This window comes from Lithobates pipiens, unplaced genomic scaffold (genome assembly GCF_037356315.1).
Source record: "Lithobates pipiens isolate NorthernLeopardFrog02 unplaced genomic scaffold, aLitPip1_a1.2 Scaffold_115, whole genome shotgun sequence".
Lineage (NCBI taxonomy): Eukaryota > Metazoa > Chordata > Amphibia > Anura > Ranidae > Lithobates > Lithobates pipiens.
This window is the reverse complement of record NW_027507702.1, coordinates 77,398-98,501: the sequence shown is the minus strand read 5'-3', so window position 1 is coordinate 98,501 and position 21,104 is coordinate 77,398. Positions and strand designations below refer to the sequence as shown.

General features: G+C 42.4%; 1 protein-coding gene across 1 annotated transcript; it reads left to right on the top strand.

The window, feature by feature from the left end:
• The first annotated feature begins 14,561 nt into the window (after nt 1-14,561).
• Nucleotides 14,562-20,532, top strand: LOC143973661 (ras-related and estrogen-regulated growth inhibitor-like protein). The gene is made up of 4 exons (XM_077474529.1): nt 14,562-14,719; nt 16,799-16,852; nt 17,545-17,621; nt 18,062-20,532. The coding sequence occupies exons 1-4, from the start codon at nt 14,599-14,601 to the stop codon at nt 18,473-18,475; spliced, it is 666 nt and encodes a 221-aa protein (XP_077330655.1). The 5' UTR covers nt 14,562-14,598; the 3' UTR covers nt 18,476-20,532.
• Nucleotides 20,533-21,104: the final 572 nt, after the last annotated feature.

Below are 21,104 nucleotides of genomic sequence, written 5' to 3'. Positions count from 1 at the left end.
AATGCACATGGTGAGAAGCTCACAGTGTGCGGTAAAATCAGAGGAAGCCGTTTCAGTCCAGAGCCGGTAAACATGGAGGAGGAGCCCCCAGGCTTCTCAGTGATCTCCCTTCATATCTCACAATTAGTTGAATGAATAAAACGATCCATCTGCCACCCCATGCCCCCGCCACCCTTCCTCCGCCTCAAAGTTCTGGAACTCTTACAAGGAAATTCATTTTGCATCTGGTGCGTCCGAGGCCGGCTCTTCCTAGAAAACGATTAGCGGTGGCGAGCTCGCCGAGGTCCTTCAGAAGACTCAATCTGGTTAATCTGCAACAATTAGCGCGAGGCACCATCCTTCCATATTATCGCCGGCCGCGGGCTGGAATTATCCTCACCGTTAAGTCAGAGGAAGAGCGGCGTCCTCAGAATTTCCTCGGCCGGGTCCTGTCAATACAAATGCAATTTATCCCTTCCCCCACCTTGCCGTGTCCGCGGCACGCGGCGCAGAGAAGTGTTTACAAATGGCCATGTGATGTTGTTGCCGCACTCAGGAGATGGCACCGGGCTCTTTAACCCCTTCATGGTCAATACAAAACCCCAGCGCCCAATGGTGCAACTTTCATTTTATTATTATTATTATACAGGATTTATATGGCGCCGACAGTTTATTTGGCGCTTTACAACATGGGGGCAGACAGTACAAGTACAGTACACTTTAATACCGGAGGAATCAGAGGGCCCTGCTCCTTAGAGCTTACAATCTAAGAGCATGCATTAGTACATAGCTCCCAACTGTCCCTGATTTGGAGGGACTGTCCCTGATTTGGTTTGCACTGTCCCTGATTTGGAAGAACAGTCCCTGATTTGGAGGGATTTCTCTGATTTGGAGGGACTGTCCCTGAATTGGAAGAACAGTCCCTGATTTGAAAAGACTATCCCTGCTTTGGAGGGACTGTCCCTGATTTGGAGGGATTATCCCTGATTTGAAGGGACTGTCCCTGATTTGGAGGGATTATCCCTGATTTGGAGGGACTGTCCCTGATTTGGAGGGATTATCCCTGATATGGAGGAACTATCCCTGATTTAGAGGGATTATCCCTGATTTGGATGGACTGTCCCTGATTTGGAGGGATTATCCCTTATTTGAATGGGCTGTCCCTGATTTGGAGGGATTATCCCTGATTTGGAGGGACTTCCTTGATTTGGAGGGATTATCCCTGATTTGGATGGACTGTCCCTGATTTGGAGGAATTATCCCTGATTTGGATGGACTGTCCCTGATTTGGAGGGACTGTCCCTGATTTGGAGGGATTATGCCTGATTTGGATGGACTGTCCCTGATTTGGAGGGATTATCCCTGATTTGGAGGGATTATCCCTGATTTGGAGGGATTATCCCTGATTTGGTGGGATTGTCCCTGATTTGGTGGGATCGTCCCTGATTTGGATGGACTGTCCCTGATTTGGAGGGACTGTCCCTGATTTGGAAGGATTATCCCTGATTTGGATGGACTGTCCCTGATTTGGATGAACTGTCCCTGATTTGGAGGGATTATCCCTGATTTGGAGGGACTATCCCTGATTTGGAGTAATTATCCCTGATTTGGATGGACTGTCCCTGATTTGGAGGGACTATCCCTGATTTGGAGGGATTATCCCTGATTTGGAGGGACTATCCCTGATTTGAAGGGATTGTCCCTGATTTGGATGTACTGTCCTTGATTTGGATGGACTGTCCCTGATTTGGAGGAATTATCCCTGATTTGGATGGACTGTCCCTGATTTGGAGGGATTATCCCTGATTTGGATGGACTGTCCCTGATTTGGAGGAATTATCCCTGATTTGGATAGACTGTCCCTGATTAGGAGGGATTATCCCTGATTTGGATGTACTGTCCCTGATTTGGATGGACTGTCCCTGGTTTGAAGGGATTGTCCCTGATTTGGATGGACACATACATGCGGTACCTGGATTTACATCCCTCCTCCTGGATGCTGCATTCATGTATTACTGTGTCATAAAGGGGTTAATAATGTTGCCACCCAGGTAACACACACTATATTACCAAAAGTATTGGGACACCTGCCTTTACACGCACATAAACTTTAACGGCATCCCAGTCTTAGTCCATGGGGTTCAATCAGGCCCGGACTAGGACAAAAAAATAAATAAATAGGCCTAGGCATCTTGGAATGAGCAGCCCATGACATGTTAACCAGCCCCTTCCCCACTCTCCACCCTGAGGGGGAACCCAGCAGAGTTTCAGGGGGCGAGGGGGACTGGGAAAGAGCGGGGGGGGGGCAGAGAGCAGAGAAAAGAACCTTGAGAATATGGGGTGGGGCGAAAGCACAGGGGGGCCGGAGAGCACTGTGGGGGGAGGAAGAGAGCATGGGGGGGGGTCCGGGGAGCACAGGGTAGAGGCAGAGAACACAGGCAGACAGAAGAGAGCAAAAGGGGGCCATAGAGCATGGGGGAGGTTGCAGGGCACAGGGGGTTGGAGAGCACAGGGGAAAGCAAAAACGTGGGGTGGGGTGAAAGGCACAGGGAGGGCAGGCGAGCACGGGGGGGGGGGAGCACAGAGGGGAGGTGGAGATCATTGGGGGGCGCTGGAGACCACTGGGGGGGGCTGCATAGAGCACTGGGGGAGAGGCAGAGGACACAGGGGGCAGCGGCAAGCATGGTGGGGTAGAGAGCATGGGGGGCTGGAGAGCACTGGGGGGAGGCAGAGGGCACGGGGGCAGCAGAGAGCATGGGGAAGGTGGAAAGTACAGGGGGGCTGGAGACCACTGGGGGAGGGGGAGAGGCAGAGGGCACAGGGGCAATGGAGAGCATGGGGGAGGTGGAGAGCATGGGGGTTAGAGGTTACAGGGGGAGGTGGAGAGCACTGGGGGGCTGGAGAGCACTGGGGGGGCTGGAGAGCACTGGGAGAGTGGCAGAGGGCACGGGGGCAGCGGCGAGCATAGGGGGTGGTGAAGAGCATGGGGGTGGGGGGGGCTGGAGAGCACTAGGAGAGTGGCAGAGGGCATGGGGGCAGCGGAGAGCATGGGGGAGGTGGAAAGTACAGGGTGGGCTGGAGACCACTGGGGGAGGGGGAGAGGCAGAGGGCACAGGAGCAGTGGAGAGCATGGGGAGAGGTGGAGAGCATGGGGCATAGAGAGCACAGGGGGAGGTGGAGAGCATTGGGGGGCTGGAGAGCACTGGGGGGGACTGGAGAGCACTGGGAGAGTGGCAGAGGGCACGAGGGCAGCAGCGAGTATAGGGGGCGGTGGAGAGCATTGGGGGGGGGGGGGGGCTGGAGAGCACTAGGAGAGTGGCAGAGGGCACGGGGACAGCAGAGAGCATGGGGGAGGTGGAAAGTACAGGAGGGCTGAAGACCACTGGGGGAGGGGGAGAGGCAGAGGGCACAGGGGAAATGGAGAGCATGGGGGAGGTGGAGAGCATGGGGTTTAAAGCATACAGGGGGAGGTGGAGAGCACTGGGGGGCTGGAGAGCACTGGGAGAGTGGCAGAGGGCACGGGGGGCAGCGGCAAGCATAGGGGACGGTGGAGAGCACTGGGGGGGGAGGGGCTGGAGAGCACTAGGAGAGTGGCAGAGGGCATGGGGACAGCAGAGAGCATGGGGGAGGTGGAAAGTACAGGGGGGCTGGAGACCACTGGGGGAGGGGGAGAGGCAGAGGGCACAGGGGGAGTGGAGAGCATGGGGGGAGGTGGAGAGCATGGGGGATAGAGAGCACAGGGGGAGGTGGAGAGCACTGAGGGGGGGGGGCTGGAGAGCACTAGGAGAGTGGCAGAGGGCACGGGGGCAGCGGAGAGTATGGGGGGAGGTAGAAAGTACAGGGGGGCTTGAGAGCACAGGGAGTCTGAAAATTGTTCAAATTGTCTTCATATGCTGATGCCTTAAGAGTTCCCTTCACTGGAACTAAGGGGCCAATCTCAACCCCTGAAAAACAACCCCACACCATAATCCTCCCTCCACCAGATGATGTGGACCAGTGCACAAAGCAAGGTCCATAAAGACATGGATGAGCGCGTTTGGGGTGGAGGAACTTGACTGTCCTGACCTCAACCTGAGAGAATGCCTTTGGGATGAATTAGAGCGGAGACTGCGAGCCAGGCCTTCTCGTCCAACATCAGTGTCTGACCTAACAAAGGCGCTTCTGGAAGAATGGTCAAACATTCCCACAGACCAGTGTTTCTCAACTTCAGTCCTCAAGGCGCCCCAACAGGTCATGTTTTCGGGATTTCCCTCGGATGTAACAGCCGTGGTAATTACTAAGGCAGTGAAACTGATCCGTTCACCTGTGCAAAATAACGGAAAGCCTGAAAACATGACCTGTTGGGGGGCGCCTTGAGGACTGGGGTTGAGAAACATTCCCATAGACACGCTCCTAAACCTTGTGGACGGCCTTCCCAGAAGAGTTGAAGCTGTTATAGGTGGGCAAACTCAATATTGAACACAGATTAAGTCAATTGACAGCGTTTCAGCCTATAAGGCCTTAGTCATAAGGTTATGACTAAGGCCTTATAGGCTGAAACGTATCAACGGCCTTAATCTGTGTTTGTTCACTGTAGCCAACTCAATATTGAACCCTCCGGACTAAGACTGGGATGCCATTAAAGTTCATGTGAGTGTAAAGGCAGGCGTCCCAATACTTTTGGTAATATAGTGTAGATGTAAATCCAGCCTAAAGCTAAAACATCAGTGGCCAGCAGGGGGCAGTAGTACAGCATCTCTCACCACTATCTGTAATATTGGGCCGCATGGCTCCTCATCTGTCTGATCTCCCCATACACCTTGATGGATATTCTTATATGATCAGTACTGTGATGAAATCCTTTGTTTTCTAATCCCGAGTACACGTGAAGAGCCCCACTGACCTGCATTGCTGTACATGTGAGCGGGGATTAGCACATCCCCCACTGTTCTTATGAAATTTTAAACGCTCAACGGAGAGAAGTGATAATATTAAAAATGAGGTTTGTGTGTCATTAATTCCGTTACACAGAATGTAAACCAGGCCATCGATCCCCCAGTGTAACCCGTATTTTATGTTATATTAATTGCCCAATACTGTGAGATAATCCCACATCTCTATAACCGGGAGATAAGATTTCCTGACCCCCCGCCAATTCACAGCCAACTGCATCCTAATCCAAATATAGGAGGGAGCGATGTTCTGCAGATCTCTAGAAGGGTCAGTGATGGGATAATCTGCAGAATATATCAATATGGATCTGTCTGGAGGGGGATGGAAGGGAGCGATGTTCTGCAGATCTCTAGAGGGGTCAGTGATGGGATAATCTGCAGAATATATCAATATGGATCTGTCAGGAGAGGAAGGGGAGGGAGCAATGTTCTGCAGATCTCTAGAGAAGTCAGTGGTGGGATAATCTGCAAAATATATCAATATGGATCTATCAGGAGGCGGAGGGGAGGGAGCGATGTTCTGCATATCTCTAGAGGGGTCAGTGATGGGATAATCTGCAGAATATATCAATATGGATCTGTCAGAAGGAGGATGGGAGGGAGTGATGTTCTGCAGATCTCTAGAGGGGTCAGTGATGGAATAATCTGCAGAATATATCAATATGGATCTGTCAGGAGGGGGAGGGGAGGGAGCGATGTTCTGCAGATCTCTAGGGGGGTCAGTGATGGGATAATCTGCAGAATATATAAATATGGATCTGTCAGGAGGGGGAGGGGACGGAGCAATGTTCTGCAGATCTCTAGAGGGGTCAGTGATGTGATAATCTGCAGAATATATCAATATGGATCTGTCAGGAGGGGGATGGGATGGAGCGATGTTCTGCAGATCTCTAGAGGGGTCAGTGATGGGATAATCTGCAGAATATATCAATATGGATCTGTCAGGAGAGGGAGGGGAGGGAGCGATGTTCTGCAGATCTCTAGAGGGGCCAGTGATGGAATAATCTGCAGAATGTATCAATATGGATCTGTCAGGAGAGGGAGGGGAGGGAGCGATGTTCTGCAGATCTCTAGAGGGGTCATTGATGGGATAATCTGCAGAATGTATCAATATGGATCTGTCCGGAGGGGGGATGGGAGGGAGCGATGTTCTGCAGATCTCTAGAGAGGTCAGTGATGGGATAATCTGCAGAATATATCAATATGGATCTGTCAGGAGGCGGAGGGGAGGGAGTGATGCTCTGCAGATCTCTAGAGGGGTCAGTGATGGGATAATCTGCAGAATCTATCAATATGGGTCTGTCCGGAGGGGGATGGGAGGGAGTGATGCTCTGCACATCTCTAGAGGGGTCAGTGATGGGATAATCTGCAGAATCTATCAATATGAATCTGTCCAGAGGGGGGATGGGAGGGAGCGATGCTCTGCAGATCTCTAGAGAGGTCAGTGATGAGATAATCTGCAGAATATATCAATATGGATCTGTTCGGAGGGGGGAGGGGAGGGAGCGATGCTCTGCACATCTCTAGAGGGGTCAGTGATGGGATAAACTGCAGAATCTATCAATATGGATCTTTCAGGAGGGGGATGGGAGGGAGCGATGTTCTGCACATCTCTAGAGGGATAAGGGATAATCTGCGGTGTGTAGATGAGGGTTGGTTGTTCCTCTAGTGATCGCTCTATAGAAGTCTATGGATAATCCTTCCTCTGGCTCTGGGGGGTGGTGATGCGGGAGGTATAGATATGGAAATACAAGTTCAGGGTGAACTTTTGTTATCTGCACACCAGGGGGCGTCTCCTGCACCTCCATTGTCCTCTCCATGGTGGAGGAGGTGAGGATGGAGGTGAAGGAGACGCCCCCTGGTGGGAGACCCGACACCTCTCACTGTCTCCACTATTCTTTCATTACTTGGCCCATCAAGGCAGTGTGCGCTACAATGTGTTATGATTGGGGGAAGCCAACAACAAGGCGATACACAAAACCTGCTAATCCCTATTTGTATGTAAAACAACCACACAACACAACACAACACAACACAACGTCTCTAAATGACCTTCTGCATGAACTTTAATTGTAAACCCTTTATTGTCGCTCTGCAATTACATTATCTCACATAAGTAAGTACACCCCTCAGTGACATTTGTGGATATTTTCTTCTATCTTTTCTTGTGACAACACTGAAGAAATGACACTTGTCTACAATGTAAAGTTGTGAGTGTACAGCTTGTATAACAGTGTAAATTTCCTGTCCCCTCAAAATAACTCAACACACAGCCATTAATGTCTAAACCGCCAGCAACAAAAGTCAGTACACCCCTAAGGGAAAATGTCCAAATTGGGCCCAATTAGCCATTTTCCCCTCCCCGGTGTTATGTGACTCGTTAGTGTTACAAGGTCTCAGGTGTGAATGGGGAGCAGGTGTGTTAAATTTGGTGTTATCGCTCTCACTCTCTCATACTGGTCACCGGAAGTTCAAAATGGCACCTCCATGGCAAAGAACTCTCTGAGGATCTGAAAAAAAAGAATTGTTGCTCTACATAAAGATGGCCTAGGCTATAAGAAGATTGGCAGGACCCTGAAACTGAGCTGCAGCACGGTGGCCAAGACCATACAGCCAGCAGTTTGGGGAGGGTCCCTTCCTGTTCCAACATGACTGCGCCCCCAGTGCACAAAGCAAGGTCCATAAAGACATGGATGAGCGAGTTTGGGGTGGAGTCCTGACCTCAACCTGATAGAACACCTTTGGGATGAATTAGAGCAGAGACTGCAAGCCAGGCCTTCTTGTCCAACATCAGTGCCGGTGTCCCATCATATAAGGTCCCCCATCCGATAGTGTCCTCTGTGTAGTGCGCATGCGCAGTACAGAGCGGACACTATATGATGGCAGGACACTGTCTGCCAGAACACCGGACCTCACAAATGCTCTTCTGGAAGAATGGTCAAACATCCCCATAGACACACTCCTAAACCCTGTGGACGGCCTTCCCAGAAGAGATGAAGCTGTTATAGCTGCAAAGGGTGGCCCAACTCAATATTGAACACAGATTAAGTCAGTTGACAGCGTTTCAGCCTATAAGGCCTTAGTCATAAGGTTATGACTAAGGCCTTATAGGCTGAAATGCATCAACGGCCTTAATCTGTGTTTGTTCACTGTAGCCAACTCAATATGGAACCCTACGGACTAAGACTGGGATGCCATTAAAGTTCATGTGTGTGTAAAGGCAGTTGTCCCAATACTTTTGGTAATATAGATTATGTATTCAAGATTGTATAATTTGGGGTATTATTGGGGAGAGGGGGTTCCCCATACCGGAGGCATGACTAGAACCTTCGGGGCCTCGATGCAAAAAAACTATGAAGTTCTCCCCTGATTGCCAGGGCCCTTCCCTCAGATCCCAGGCCCCTTTTATTCCCATCACGGGGGCCCTTTATGGTCCCTTTCACATGTTCTGCAGTGGCCCCCATTCTGCCATCTTGGGTCCTCCCCACAGTGGTGGGACACCAGGGCCCGGTTGCGATTGCAATCTTTGCCGCCTTGGTAGTTTCACCATTGCACCATGCGATTGTTACACCATTGCCATACGACGTGCACCTTCTAGGCCAGTGATGGTGAACCTTGGCACCCCAGATGTTTTGAAACTACATTTCCCATGATGCTCTGGCACTCTGCAGTGTAGTTGAGCATCATGGGAAATGTAGTTCCAAAACATCTGGGGTGCCAAGGTTCACCATCACGGTTCTAGACAGACGGCAGCGGTTACAGTTACGTTCTACACCATGGATATGTCCTTATTTCTATCACATATATATAAACGAGGATACAATATCATTGGATGAACAAACATCTCCCAGGATAACGCCAGAGAGCAGCGCAGGGGCTTATCCACCCCAACTGGGGTAGGATTTCTGGTGAGGGCAATTATATTATATATATTATATTTATTTATATTTATATTTATAATATATTTATTATATTTCTTCCCTTTTTTTCTTTTTATGCAGGATTTTTATTAATTGGCACTTATATATATATTTATTTATTTATTTATTCCGGCACTGGATTATATTTTTGGTCATATATTTTTATATGGATTTTTTTTAATGAATTTTATATACATTGTTCGTTCACTAATAATGAGATTAGAACACATTACTTTTAGACACGAACAGTAAATTTTTTTTTTTTTTTAAAAATCACTACACATGCTATAACAGGAAATATTAACTCCTTTTTTTTTCACACTCCGAGGGATATATAATCCACGGTCACTAAATCATTAGCAAATTGATACAAGCTATAATACGTATAATTTACACTTTTCAATCCTAACGGTACCACATTAAGTCTACCCATTCCACGTAGGGTTGTATATATTTATTATATATTTTTTATATAGAGGGATTGATTTCTAAATGGGATTTTTCTGGTGTTTCACCACAATTATAGGTGACCTTCAGGTATAGCGCCAAAAACTACTCCCCCCCTCCCCCTTATTCCATTTGCCTTACCTTAACCCTAACTCTAAAGCCATAACACTAACCCTACACTGTATGTCCTATCCTAATCCTAGCATGAAAACAATAACATTAACCCTATCCCTTAAGTCTGACCCTGACCCTAACTCTAGAGCCTGAACACTAACCGTATCCCTAAAGGTCTACCATTACTCTAAAGTCCTAACGCTAACTCTACACCATATGTCCTACCCTAATCCTAGCTTGAAAGCCCTAACATTAACCCTATCCCTTAAGTCCTACCCTAACTCTAGAGCACTAACCTTATCCCTAAAGGTCTACTATAACTCTAAAGCCCTAACACTTACCCTACCGCTTAAGTCCTACCTTAACCTTAACTCTAACTTTACCCCTTAAGTCCTAAGTCTACTTTTAAAGCTCTAAACTCTAACCCTAAATCCTAAACCCAAAGTTCTATTCCTAACTTCTACTGGAAATGCTTACCTCCTGGCTATCATTTTAACCTTCCGGCTTTAATACTTATAACTCCGTCTGTAACCCAGAATAATCTAGATGGGGGCTTTTTTCCGCCTTTTCTGATGTATACTTAAAGTTCAATGTCATGAATACGGAAAATATTACAGAGAGGGTCAGCATACCAGCCAGGTAACTCAACTTTGCAGGGGAGCTCAGCAGTGGTCACCCCTCCCCCAACCACCACACCCCTCCTTTTCCCTCTTGAAATGTTTCCTTTCAGATGATGTGGATTGGCCTCCTGGGACTTTGATCTGTGAGAGGTAATGAGCGGCTCCTCACCTCTTGTGTATTACAAGAACAGACACTTTCTATTGGAGGATGAAGTAATCTTAGAGGTTCCACCTTCATCAGTGGCCGCAGATGAGTGTTTTATTCATAGGAAGCGAATGTTTTGTAAACACCAATCACAGCTCATTCACGCCTTGTATTATTGTATTCAAGCTGTGCTGGGCTTTAATCCTACGAGATGGCACCCGCATAGACCATGGCGATGTGATTATGACTGATTGCGTTATTGGGAATGGAAAACAGAAACAGCCATGTGGGGCCTATCATCATCATCATCATCATTATTATCGGCGGGACATTATGTGACAAAACTTATTATTACAAATATTGATTATTAAACTGATGTGACAAAAAAAAGATTATCGATAACAATAATAATAATAATAATAATAAATAATAAATAATACTATTTAAATGATGTGACATAACTGATATTGGGAAAAATCTGAATATTAGTATTAAGTACTGATTTACTGATTATTGATAGAATTATTATTATTATTATTATTATTATTATTTTATTATTAAAATGATGTGACATAACTGACATTGTGACAAAATGGATTATTAAAAGTAGTATGTATTATTAAACTGATGTGACAAAACTGATAATTGATAGTATTAATAATAATAATAATTATTATTATTATTATTATTATTATTATTATTATTATTATTATTATTTATTTAACAGATGCAACAAAATTGATTATTGATAGAATTATTATTATTTATTATTATTAAAATGATGTGACATAACTGCCATTGTGACGAAGCTGATTATTAAAAGTATTATTATTGAACCAATGTGACAAAACACATTTTTGATAGTATTATTAATATAATAATTATTACTATTTATTATTGTTAAACCGATGTGATATAATTGATTATTGATAGTATTAATATTATAATTATTATTAGTAGTATTATTATCATTATTTATTATTATTAAACAGATGTGACAAAATTGATTATTGATAGAATTATTATTATTTATTATTATTAAAATGATGTGACATAACTGGCATTGCGACAAAACTGATTATTAAAAGTATTAAGCATTATTAATGAACCAATGTGACAAAACTAATTTTTGATAGTATTATTAATATAATAATTATTATTATTACTATTTATTATTGTTAAACCGATGTGATACAATTGATTATTGATAGTATTAATAATAGAATTATTATTATTATTATCATTATTATTATTTATTATTATTCAAATTATGTGACAAAATTAATTATTGATAGAATTATTATTATTATTATTTATTATTATTCAAATTATGTGACATAACTGACATTGTGCCAAGATCGATTATTACAAGTATTAAGTATTATTATTGAACTGATGTGACCAAACTAATTTTTGATAGTATTATTAATATAATTATTATTACTATTTATTATTATTGAACCGATGTGGCAAAATCTATTATTTATAGTATTATTAATATCATTATTATTATTATTATCATTATTATTTATTATTATTAAACTGATATGACAAAATTGATTATTGATATAATTATTATTCATTATTATTAAAATTATGTGACATATTTGGCATTGTGATAAGTCTGATTAATAAAAGTATTAAGTATTCTTATTGAACTGATATGACAAAACTCATTTTTGATAGTAATAATAATAATAATAATTATATTACTATTTATTATTGTTATACTGATGTGACAATATTGATTATTTATATAATTATTATTGTTTTTATTAAAATTATGTGACATAACTGACTTTGTTACAAGTCCGATTATTAAACGTATTAAGTATTATTATTGAACTGATGTGACAAAGCTGATTATTGATAGTATAATTTAAATAATAATAATAATAATTATTATTATCATGAGTATTATTATTATTATTATACTGATGTGACAAAATTGATTATTTATATAATTGTTATTATTATTAAGATTATGTGACATAACTGACAAGTCCGATTATTAAAAGTATTAAGTATTATTATTGAACTGATGCGACAAAGCTGATTATCGATAGTATTATTAATATTATATATTATTAAAATGATGTGACAAAGATGACATGCAGTGCCCACTTTAAAAATCATGTTCTGAGTGATATAGAGGCAACGCCTCATTCAATTTCCATGAATGACGAATAAGCACATGCTAAACAACAACTAAAGCACATACACTATATGACCACTATATGACTATATTCATCCCAAAGGTGGTCTATCAGGTTGAGGTCAGAACTCTGTGCAGGCCAGTCAAGTTCCTCTTCCCCAAACTCACCCATCCATGTCTTTATGGAGCTTGCTTTGTGCTTTGTGCTTTGTGTTGGGACAGGAAGGGGCCGTCCCCAAACTGTTCCCACAAAGTTGGAAGCATGAAATTGTCCAACATGTCTTGTTATGCTGACACCTTAATATAGGGGTAGGCAACCTCGGCCCTCCAGCTTGTTTCGATACAGCGTCACACAACAGCGCAATTGTCAGTTAAATTGGCGCAGTGCCGAATAGCAAAAAATGGCCTGGTCATTAAGGGGGTAAATCCTTCTGGGGTGCTGAAGTGGTTTAACTCCCAAAAGATAGTGGACAGGAAAAAAAAAGTATTTTCGATTGTCTAAATACTTTATTACCTTTCTTGCTCTTCCCTCATGTTAGTCACACATTTGTGCGAGGAGATTACAGCATTATGGAGAGAGTAAAAATGCAAATGTGATATTAAAAAAATGTAAAAATATACCGTATATTTTTCTAATTTATACAGTATAAGTATAACGGCCTTGTGTGACGGAGCATTACACATGGATGTGATATTTAGGGAGCGACTTACACAGTTTAATGAGAAAATTATCGCTACAGCATCGCAAACTGACGCCATTTCCAGCAATGCGTGAAAATAACCTGCGTAATTGAGATGGAAAAAAAACGGCTGTTAAAGCCACATTCATTTTTTGTATCATTTCAACTGGGAAAAGAGATACATATAAACCATAACAAGTTACTGTCACAAAGACAGAAACCACTAGGGGGCCATTTAGATGACTGCGTTATTTAGCAAAAAACAAGCTACCCATTTAAGAGTTACATTTACTTGACTCCTCAGAATTTTTTTTTATTTTTTTTGATGCTATGCAGATATTTTATTTGATATATTTTATTGTATTTTATTTATTTATGTATTTTTTTTATGCTATGCAGATATTATATTTTAATTTATTGCATTTTATTTATTTTATAATATTTTATTTATTCTTTTATATTTTATTTATTTTATAGTTTATTTATTTTATAGTATTTTATTTATTCTTTTATATATTATTTTATTGCATTTTATTTATTTTACAGTATTTTATTTATTATTTATATTTTATTGCATTTTATTTATTTTATAGTATTTTATTTATTCTTTTTATTTTTTAGTATTTTTTATTCTTTTATGCTTTATTTTATTGAATTTTATTTTATAGTATTTTATTTATTCTTTTATATTTTATTTTATTGCATTTTATTTATTTCATAGTATTTTATTTATTCTTTTTATTTTACAGTATTTTATTTATTCTTTTATACTTTATTTTATTGCATTTTATTTTATAGTGTTTTATTTATACTTTTATATTTTATTTTATTGCATTTTATTTTTTATTTTATAGTATTTTATTTATTCTTTTAAATTTTATTTTATGGCATTTTATTTATTTTATAGTATTTTTATTTATTCGTTATATTTTATTTTAATGCATTTTATTTATTTCATATTATTTTATGTATGCGTTTATATTTTATTTTTATTGCATTTTATTTATTTTATAGAATTTTATTTATTCTTTTATATTTTATTGTATTGCATTTTATTTATCTTCTAGTATTTTATTTATTCTTTTATATTTTATTGTATTGCATTTTATTTATTTTATAGCATTTTATTTATTTATTCTTTTATATTTTATTTTATTGAATGTAATTTTTTTTTAATTCATAGTATTTTATTTATTATTTTATATTTCATTTTATTACATTGTATTTCTTTTATTTTATAGTATTTTATTTATTGTTTCATATTTTATTTAATTGCATCTTATTTATGATTTCCTACGTCCAATCCTTTTGCCGCAAGTATTTTTGCCCCCCCCAGACACATGAAACTGTCCGCTCACCTGATACAGAGCATGAGAGGGAGGGACACGGCTGATTGATTGCATTACATATGAAAAGGCCCCTGCAAAGACAATTCACTGCCACTGTCAACACCCCCCCCCCCAGGGGTCCTCTGCGATTGGCCACTGCCGCTGTCAATCACCCGCCCACCTCCTCTCCCCTCTGCTATAAGAAGAGCCGGCAGTCAGTTCAGAGCTCAGAATCCTCCTCATCACTCTTCTTCTCAGTAACAATTTCCCGGATTACAAATGGTTGTTCAAATCCGCACCAACCAGCATCAGCAAGCCAAGATGACCGAGATCGGCCACCAGCAGCAGAAAGTGGAAGCCAACATTTTGGTCCTGGGCGCGGAGAACGTGGGCAAATCTGGTAGGTTGACAAAAATATTTTTATTTTTCGAGCTCCATGGGGGGGCGCATTTTATAAAGCGGAGAATGTGGCTTTCACCAAAACATTCACCGGTGGTGGATCTATCACCGTCTTTTATACCACCAGCCGTGAATGTTTGATGAATGTCAGATGTATACTCCTTTTTTTTCCTCCTAAATGTTTCATTTTTCCTGTTGATAAATAGTTATACAATAGTTATAAAAAAAAAGATGAAATGCAATTTTGATTTGAAAGTACTCACTTTGATTGCAAGCTCTGCTGCCAACAACTGTACGTGAAAAGTGCAGCACATTTAATTTACCTTATTGAAATGGGAATTTTTTTTTTTTTTTTTTTTTTTAGTTCCTATTGTGAAATTTGCCTTTTAAAGAAATTATGGAGATAATGTTTAGCAGAACGCTTTATAGGGTGTATTCATAAAATAAATAAATAATATATATATATATATATATATATATATATATATATATATATATAATTAATATTTTTATAGTATTATTATTATTATTATTATTAATAATAATAATAATAATAATAATAATATAAATATAAAAATTACCCGGTAAGGTGGTATGTACATTCGTTCTGTGCAAACGGTGCAGAGAACGAATGTCATTGGGCTACTTCCTTTCCTGATCAAATGTTTTTTTGTTTTAAATCGAAAATACTACATTTGGCCACTAGACGTGTTATGAGAAATTCCCTCTATGCGATTGCCAGCTCTGCTGCCCAGATTGAATGTGGAGGGGGGGTGCACTCTTCACCCTCTTCTTCTTAATCTGTGGTCTGGAGCACTGATTTGCACCATCCTTGCTGATTTAAGTTTGAAGGAGATTTGGAAATTTTTTCAATAAAAAGGGTCAGTCCAACAAGTGATGGATTGGTGGATGATGTAGGGTTAAACCCCCTGGCAGTCTCTTCTATCTAATCAATGCTGTGCCCATTATGAGGGGTCCCTACCTTCCCTGTGCTGAGTTCCCGGGTTTGTAGACCTGCTGTGCCCATTATGAGGGGTTCCCACCATCCCTACACTGGGTTACCGGGTCTGTACACCTCCTCTGCCCATTATGAAGGGTTCCCACCATCCCAACACTGGGTTTGCAGGTCTGTACACCTGCTGTGCCCTTTATGAGGGGTTCCCACCATCCTAGCACTGGGTTCCCGGGTCCGTACACCTGATGTGCCTATTATGAGGGCTTCCCACCATCCCAACACTGGGTTCCCGGGTCTAGGACCTGCTGTGCCCTTTATGAGGGGTTCCCACCATCCCAACACTGGGTTCCCGGGTCTAGGACCTGCTGTGCCCTTTATGAGGGGTTCCCACCATCCTAGCACTGGGTTCCCAGGTCCGTACACCTGATGTGCCTATTATGAGGGCTTCCCACCATCCCAACACTGGGTTCCCGGGTCTAGGACGCACAAACGGGGACACCCAAAAACCTCCCAGGTGGATAGGAACAGAGTCAGGAATCCTGACAGGGAGTTCTCACGGTTGAGGTATCGACAACAAATAACAGTCAGATGCTGATCATGCCCGCATTCTCCACCAGTTAATAAAATATCTCTTCTGGATGGACTGATCCTTTGAATTATAACCGGGGCAACTAAGTTGCATTTTTTTTTGTGAGGAAAGGTGATTCTGGACAGTTTCACAAAGCCAGGTTTATATGAACGGATGTAGGGTAACTTGGTGGGATGAAGAGTAACTGTTTAGTGCAATAGCCTATGTCAGTGATGGTGAACCTCGGCACCCCAGATGTTTTGGAACTACATTTCCCATGATGCTCCAACTACACTGCAGAGTGCATGAGCATCATGGGAAATGTAGTTCCAAAACATCTGGGATGCAGAGGTTCTCCATCACTGGTCTATGGCGACCAATCAGATCTTACAACAGTAAACTGATTCTGATTGGTTGCGGCATATTGCAGGTAAATGAGCCTGCCTTTGACCTTTTTTAAATGTTCTGAAAAGTCACAAATGAATTATTTGCTTTAAACGCTTGAATTTTGTTGTTTCTGGGTTGAAATCTAAATATTTTTACCTTCTGCTTTTCAGCGTTAACCGTTAGATTCCTGACCCGAAGGTTCATTGGAGAGTACGTTGGCACCGGTAAGTTCCTCTCGCTAAATTAAAAAAAAAAAGTATAAATGTTATTGAATTTAGAGATAGAACTGAAATATAAGAGGGCTTACTCCTTTCCCTATAGATCCAACTTTTTACTTGTGTTAAAGGCTGAAGGTTTTCATTCTATCACCCACTGTATGTAGCACACCCCCTTCCCCTGCTAATGTATATCTTCCTTGGTGGTAGGCAGGCAACTCATTCACATGGGCAGTCTTGCTGTAGAAGATGAGAAGGAATGGGTGGAGCCCAAGGCTGCAGATAACGTAGACTTTGCCCAACGTAGACTTTGCCCAACGTAGACTTTGCCCAACGTAGACTTTGCCCAACGTAGACTTTGCCCAGCGTAGACTTTGCCCAGCATAGACCTTCCCTCAACGTAGACCTTCCCTCAACGTAGACCTTCCCTCAGCGTAGACCTTCCCCCAGCGTAGACCTTCCCTCAGCGTAGACTTTCCCCAAGTGTGGTCCTCGCTTGCATTTTGTAGTTCCCTGAGCACCGCAATATGGCCGTATTTTGCTACATTGACCAATATACCCATGTGCATGAGCGCTTATCGTTCTAAAAATTAGATTTTAAGTTAGTATTGAATATAAGTTTTTAATCGATCAGATTATGAATCATGTCCTGGAGGATCCTCAGCTCTCCTAACAATCCATTTTTCTCTTCTGTCTTTCAGAGTCCATCTACACGCACAATGTCATGGTGGATGGTCGGGAGACCTTCTTCAGCATCTGGGACTCTGTCTGCCCTCAGGTGAGTCAATGTCTACATGAAATCCTTCTTGGATACATAAAGTGATTGTTACTTAGTAGATCCATTGGGTTCCTTATATCTCTTGGGGGATGCAGTGGAGAACTTCCACCCACCATAAAGTTAAATGTTCCCTTCCACCTTAAAGTTCCACATTCCCACCTACCTTGAAGTTTTTTCGGATTTTTTTTTCCCGCCCATATTGTAGTGTACATGCTCCTTACTGAATTTAGAACAGGTTGAATCTCTACAAGGAGAGTATCTGGACATGTTTATGGTGGGCAAGTTACGAGTAGAGGTCTCAGATGGTTTAACTCCATCTCCATTTCCTTTCTGGGTGGGGTGACCCTTTAGGCCTCATTTAACCTATCACTGTGATTTATCAATATGTATGTGTATTTGGATATTTTTTTTAATGAAAGTATTTTGCCTTTCTTGAACAGAACCCTAGCCTTCAGACGTGTATCAGTGACGAGCAGTTGCGATGGGCCGATGGCTTTATCGTGGTCTACAGCATTTGCAACCGCGACAGCTTCAACGTGGTGCGCCAGCAGCTGCAGCGCATCCGCCAGCAGAAGAAGCGCCAGGGTTTAGCTCCTGTTATCATTGTAGGCAACAAGCGCGACCTCCAGCATCGGCGGGAAGTCTCCAGCGAGGAAGGGCGCATGCTGGCCATCGGCTCCGACTGCGGCTTCTTCGAGATCTCAGCGGCGGAGACCTACCACGGCTCGCTGGTGGTCTTCCACCAACTCCTGGAGTCTGTGCGGGAGAACCGCAATGCCAACAAGAAAAATGCTGGGATCAAGGGCATCGTCAGGAGCATGTCCGCCGTATTTGGGCGCAAGAGGATGGAGTGAAGCTGAGCCTTCTCACCTGCAACTTCTTCTTTGGCCTATCAGTTGGCCTTGCAACCGTTTTTAAAGGGCGATGTCTAGGTGGCGGGCTACCGGCATAAGTCTTTATGTGGTCCGTCGAAGACCGCTTGGAACTGGCGCACTTGTTCATGGAACAGTCAGGGGTTGGACTTGATACTTTGGACTCTGGCCACCCGAAAATGACAGTATTGACTTGAAGCAGACTTGGTAGAAGCCGTTGTCTCGGACAAGCCTTCAACCCGCTGATGGTTGTGCAATCTTTTTGGCTTTTTTTTTTTTGGTCCACCACCTTGGCGGACACGGCTCAGTGGAGTCCAGATTGGTATGCAATGGACAATTCAACAAGCACAGGGTACGGCCCAATGCTGGAGAACATTTATTTGTCCCAGTGCAGACCCCCCATCCGCCGACCAAATGGTCCATTCTCACAATGCAATGGGGGGGGCAGGACAATGACTCTTCCTAAGGGCTAGTTGTTCAATCGTTCATCTGCCTGATGACTTTTTTTTTATTTGTTGTGGGGTGTCTGATATGGCTTCATTCTCTGGGGGGGTCTCAAGGCCCCAAAATGGAGGACTGAGATTTTTTTCACTGTTGGTTCCGGAGTGTTATTTGCACTATAAGGGGGGGAACTGAGTTTTTGACTTGTTCCACCCAGCCTTCCTCTACTACTCCCGTAACAGCAATGAATACATTTGTCTATTTCTCCCCCCAATTTAGGGTCACCATGGACCACGTTCATTCAATTTACTAAGACCAAAATGTCTGTGTGCAAAAGCTCTGACGGAAACTTTTTTTTTTTCTATCCCACCCCCCCCCCCCGCAATGGCCTTACCAGCTTGAGGGCCCTGAAGCTGAACCTATTCAGGTGACCTCACTACCTTTTTGGAACTGGTGGGCGGGGTGCAGCTTCCATCTGAGGCTTTTCACACAGGCATCTCACCTTCAAAGCGTGTCAAGCCAAAACTTTTTTTTTTTCTGGACAAAGTGGAAAAGGATTAGAAGACCTGTCCGGTTTTTACTGCTATGGGAATTTCAGGTTATAGAGATTTATCCTCATTTCCTGTCCTGGTGACAACACTTTTTTTTTTTTTTTTTTACCAGACCGGGAGTGAGGAAAAATTCTCTCCTACAGCAACACAGACAGAAATAAAAAAAAAAGTGTTAGATGATTAGGGGGAAGCCTAAAACCCCTGTCAGGTTTTTATTTCTGCTGCTGTTGGAGATTTTTTTTCCCCTCACTTTCCGTCTGCTGGAATCGTTGTCACGGGACAGGAAGCGAGGGGAAATCTCTATAATGGGACTCCCAAAGAACGTTGCATGGGTTCTAAAACCTTTCTAACTGGAAGAAAAAAGTTTTTTTTTTTTTTGGCTGGACCTGCGCTTTAAATACAACAAGAGGTGTCATCTAGTGTTCTGATTGGAAGGGGGAAGATATTTTGCAGCGCATATTTTACTTCCTGTTAGTAAATGTACTGAAGATATATTTGTTTCCTGGGAACTTTATTGATACATTCGTTCAAAGCTCCTTATACCTATAATGGTAATGCTAATGGCCAAGGCTGCTTTTGCGGGTTATCTAAATCAGTCCAAGGTTTACCGTTGCCCCAACTTCCCTCCACCTAAAGGCCACTTCCTATAATATAAGCTACTGATATCTTTAGGTGAATGGGGGAGGGGATAACATTTTTTTACATTTTTTGGTATCAGAGTTAATAAACTCGTCAGGTCAGGTGTTAAAAGGTAAGCTGCTTTGAAGGTGAGGCGCCCGTGCGAAAAGCCTCAGTCGGAAGCTGCACTCCAAGGTTGTGATGGCGCCTGAATAGGCTCAGCTGGTAGTGGGTGTGGGGAGATGTAGATTAAAAAAAATTAAATGAATACATTTTTTTTTAAAAAAAGCAGCTTCCTTCTGAGGTTTTGCGCACGGGTCTGACTGGCTGTAAAAAAAAAAAAAAAAAAAAAAGGAGAAAATGCCATGACATCATAACGACTTAATAAATCGTCATCTGTTTGGGCCAATCAGTGTGGTGGTGGTGGTGGTGGTGGGGGAGGTGCAATTCATCTGATGTTGATGGTAATCGAAGTGTGTGTGTGCGATCGCTCTTCGCATGTGTGATTATCATTGGATTGTAATTATGAGCTGTTTTTGCAACATTGTATAAAACGTTTTTTGTTTTTTTTTTCTTTTAAAAAGAAAGGAGATGAAATCAATGTAAATAAGCTGAGATGGGAGTGGGCGGGGCAGTGACATACTGTGATTGTATATAAGATTGGAGTGGGCGGGCTGTGACTGTATATAAGGTGAGATGGGAGTGGGCGGAGCAGTGACGCACTGTGATTGTATATAAGATTGGAGTGGGCGGGGCAGTGACGCACTGTGATTGTATATAAGATTGAAATGGGCGGGGCAGTGACACACTGTGATTGTATATAAGATGGGAGTGGGCGGGGCAGTGACACACTGTGATTGTATATAAGATGGGAGTGGGCGGGGCAGTGACACACTGTGACTGTACAGAGCTCTTTGTACATAATGTGTATATATTGTATATGTACAGACACGTTTTTATTTCATTTTGATGCAGGCAGGGAATCTGTTTACATAAAAAAA